The sequence below is a fragment of the Sylvia atricapilla genome, chromosome W (genome assembly GCF_009819655.1).
Source record: "Sylvia atricapilla isolate bSylAtr1 chromosome W, bSylAtr1.pri, whole genome shotgun sequence".
In the NCBI taxonomy this organism is placed as follows: domain Eukaryota; kingdom Metazoa; phylum Chordata; class Aves; order Passeriformes; family Sylviidae; genus Sylvia; species Sylvia atricapilla.
The window spans coordinates 19,553,602-19,555,845 of record NC_089173.1 but is presented as its reverse complement, the minus strand read 5'-3'; the positions used below and the strand labels follow the sequence as shown (position 1 = coordinate 19,555,845).

Below are 2,244 nucleotides of genomic sequence, written 5' to 3'. Positions count from 1 at the left end.
CCCTGGATTCCAGTCTCAGCAGCTGAGGCATTTGGACATCTGAGCCCCGAGGCCACAGTCCCATCCCAGGTGCTGGTGCAGAGCAGACACACCCCACAGCCCCAGACCCTTCAGTCCAGTCCCTGTGGTCACTCCATGGCCGGCACCATTGGCAGAGGGGCTGTTTGGTGCCCTCCTCCAGCTGCTGCCCTCACAGCCCCGGGCTCTGTGCTCAGGCAGAACAGAGATTTGCTCACACAGGAGGTAAAATTGAAGTTTCATGAGAACACAGGACAGACTGCTATGGTGGGGGTCTTCCCCTCACCTTCCCACAAGTCCTGTGCTATCCAAAACTGCTCTTCCCCTCCATCCCATAACGTGTCCTACACACCATGGCAGCAGTCCCCTTAGTCCAAATGGTGACCTGCTCTCAGGGACTTTGGGGTTTCAAACCCAGGCCCCAGGGCTGATGGCTGTCCCAGGAAAGGAGCTGGGACAAGGTGTCCATTGCTCAGGAGCTGTAATTTGGATTGTCATTTGCCCCTGTTCCTCTGAGCTCTTCTCTGTTCTGGACATGGGCCCTTAATGAGCTGGTGGCTCTCCAGAGATGGGCCCGGGAGCAGCCAGGGCAGAGAATGAACTGAGTTTCTCCTGCTGCCATTGTTGGTGCCCTGCCTGGGTGTGCAGATGAGTCTCTTCTCTCTTAACCTGACACAACCCAGCAGGAGCATCAATCTCCTGAGGCAGCCGTGTTTGGAGGCTGCACACACAGGCACTGGTTTTGTGTAACAGATGATACCAGATTGATGGATGGCTTTCCAGAAATGCACCATGGTTAGTGGAGAAGATTAGTTCTTGTTCTTGGCCTGGGAATGGATTTGTTCAGGGCCAGCATCACAGATTTGTTCCCAAGGCTGTAGATGAATGGATTTAAGAACGGGTACAGGGCTGTGTTCAGCAGAGCTCTAGTTCTGTTGGTCCTCAAGGAAACATCTTCTGCAGGACACGTGTAGAGAGCAACGCAGCTCCCACAGGCAATGGATAAGGGGATGGGATGGGAAGAACACGTAGTCAAAGCTTCCTTCCTCCCAGAGGCTGCTGGAAGATGCAGAACACAGAACAGGATGCAGATGTCAAATGCCAGAGTCAAACACAAGGAGCCCACCTGGACACACGGTAAGAAGACAGAGTCTATTTTCCAAAGCAGGCTGGTGTCAGAGCAGGACAGTTTGAACAAGGGGGAGTTGTCACAGAGGAAATGGGGGATCTTGGAGCCACAGAAAGACAGCACAGAGAGGAAGAGCAGCCTGTAGCTCAGAAGGGCAAAGCCGAGGACCCAAGCAGCAACACCCAGGTGGACACAGAGCTGAGGCTTCCTGATGGCAGCGTAGAGCAAAGGGTGGCAGATGGCAACATAGCAGTGAAAGGACATGACAACCAGCAGGACAAACTCTGTGCAGCCCAGGGCAAAATAGAAATAGTTTTGGGCAAAGCAGCTGCTCAGTGAGAGAGTGTTCTGTCCAGAACTCAGCATCATAAACACTTGGATGCTTGTGGAGGATGTAAACCAGATTTCCAGGAAGGCCAGGCTGCAGATGAAAAAGTACAGGGAGGTTTGCAGGATGTGATCCACACACAGGAGGAAAATGATAGTTGCATTCCTCAAAAATGTTGTCAGGTACATGAGCAGAAGGATCCAAGAGAAAAACAGCTGCAGCCTTGGATCAAGCTCTGGGAAACCCTCGAGGATGAACTCAGTAACTGTTGTTGCATTTTCTGGTCCCATGCAGTAGCAGCTGCTCTTGTCCTGATCCAGGAAGCTCAAGAACTGACTTTGGGACACAGTATTGTAGTTTTTTCAAGCAGAGCTCAAGATGACTCCTCCTGAGGATTTGAAGAAATTTGGACCAAACTTCCTTCATGGTTCCCCAGCTGGAGTTGGTTAAAACATCTGGCTATAATGGTGTCAGGGTCCGCAAACGTATGCGGGGAACCTGATGGTTCGTTTTGGGATCTCAGAGCACAAAAGACACAGCGGGGGACAACTCAGTTTATACAACAAAAAATGCACCTTTATTTAGTGCCACCAAAATGCGATAGTGGGGAGAGAAAATAGAGAATAGTAAGAAAGATAGAAAAGAGGGGAAAGGGGATTGTAGCTACCAACGTGGAGGGACGAGTCCTAGAGGCTGAGATGCCCATAGACACGATCTTCTTCATTGGGGTGTACACGAAAGTGAGCAGGGGTCTCAAGGGTTTTATAGG

General features: G+C 51.2%; 1 protein-coding gene across 1 annotated transcript; it reads right to left on the bottom strand.

The window, feature by feature from the left end:
• Positions 1 to 814: 814 nt before the first annotated feature.
• LOC136373432 (olfactory receptor 6M1-like) lies at positions 815 to 1,814 on the bottom strand. Its single transcript, XM_066338331.1, has one exon. The coding sequence runs from the start codon at positions 1,763 to 1,765 to the stop codon at positions 815 to 817; it is 951 nt and encodes a 316-aa protein (XP_066194428.1). The 5' UTR covers positions 1,766 to 1,814.
• Between the last annotated feature and the right edge of the window lie 430 nt (positions 1,815 to 2,244).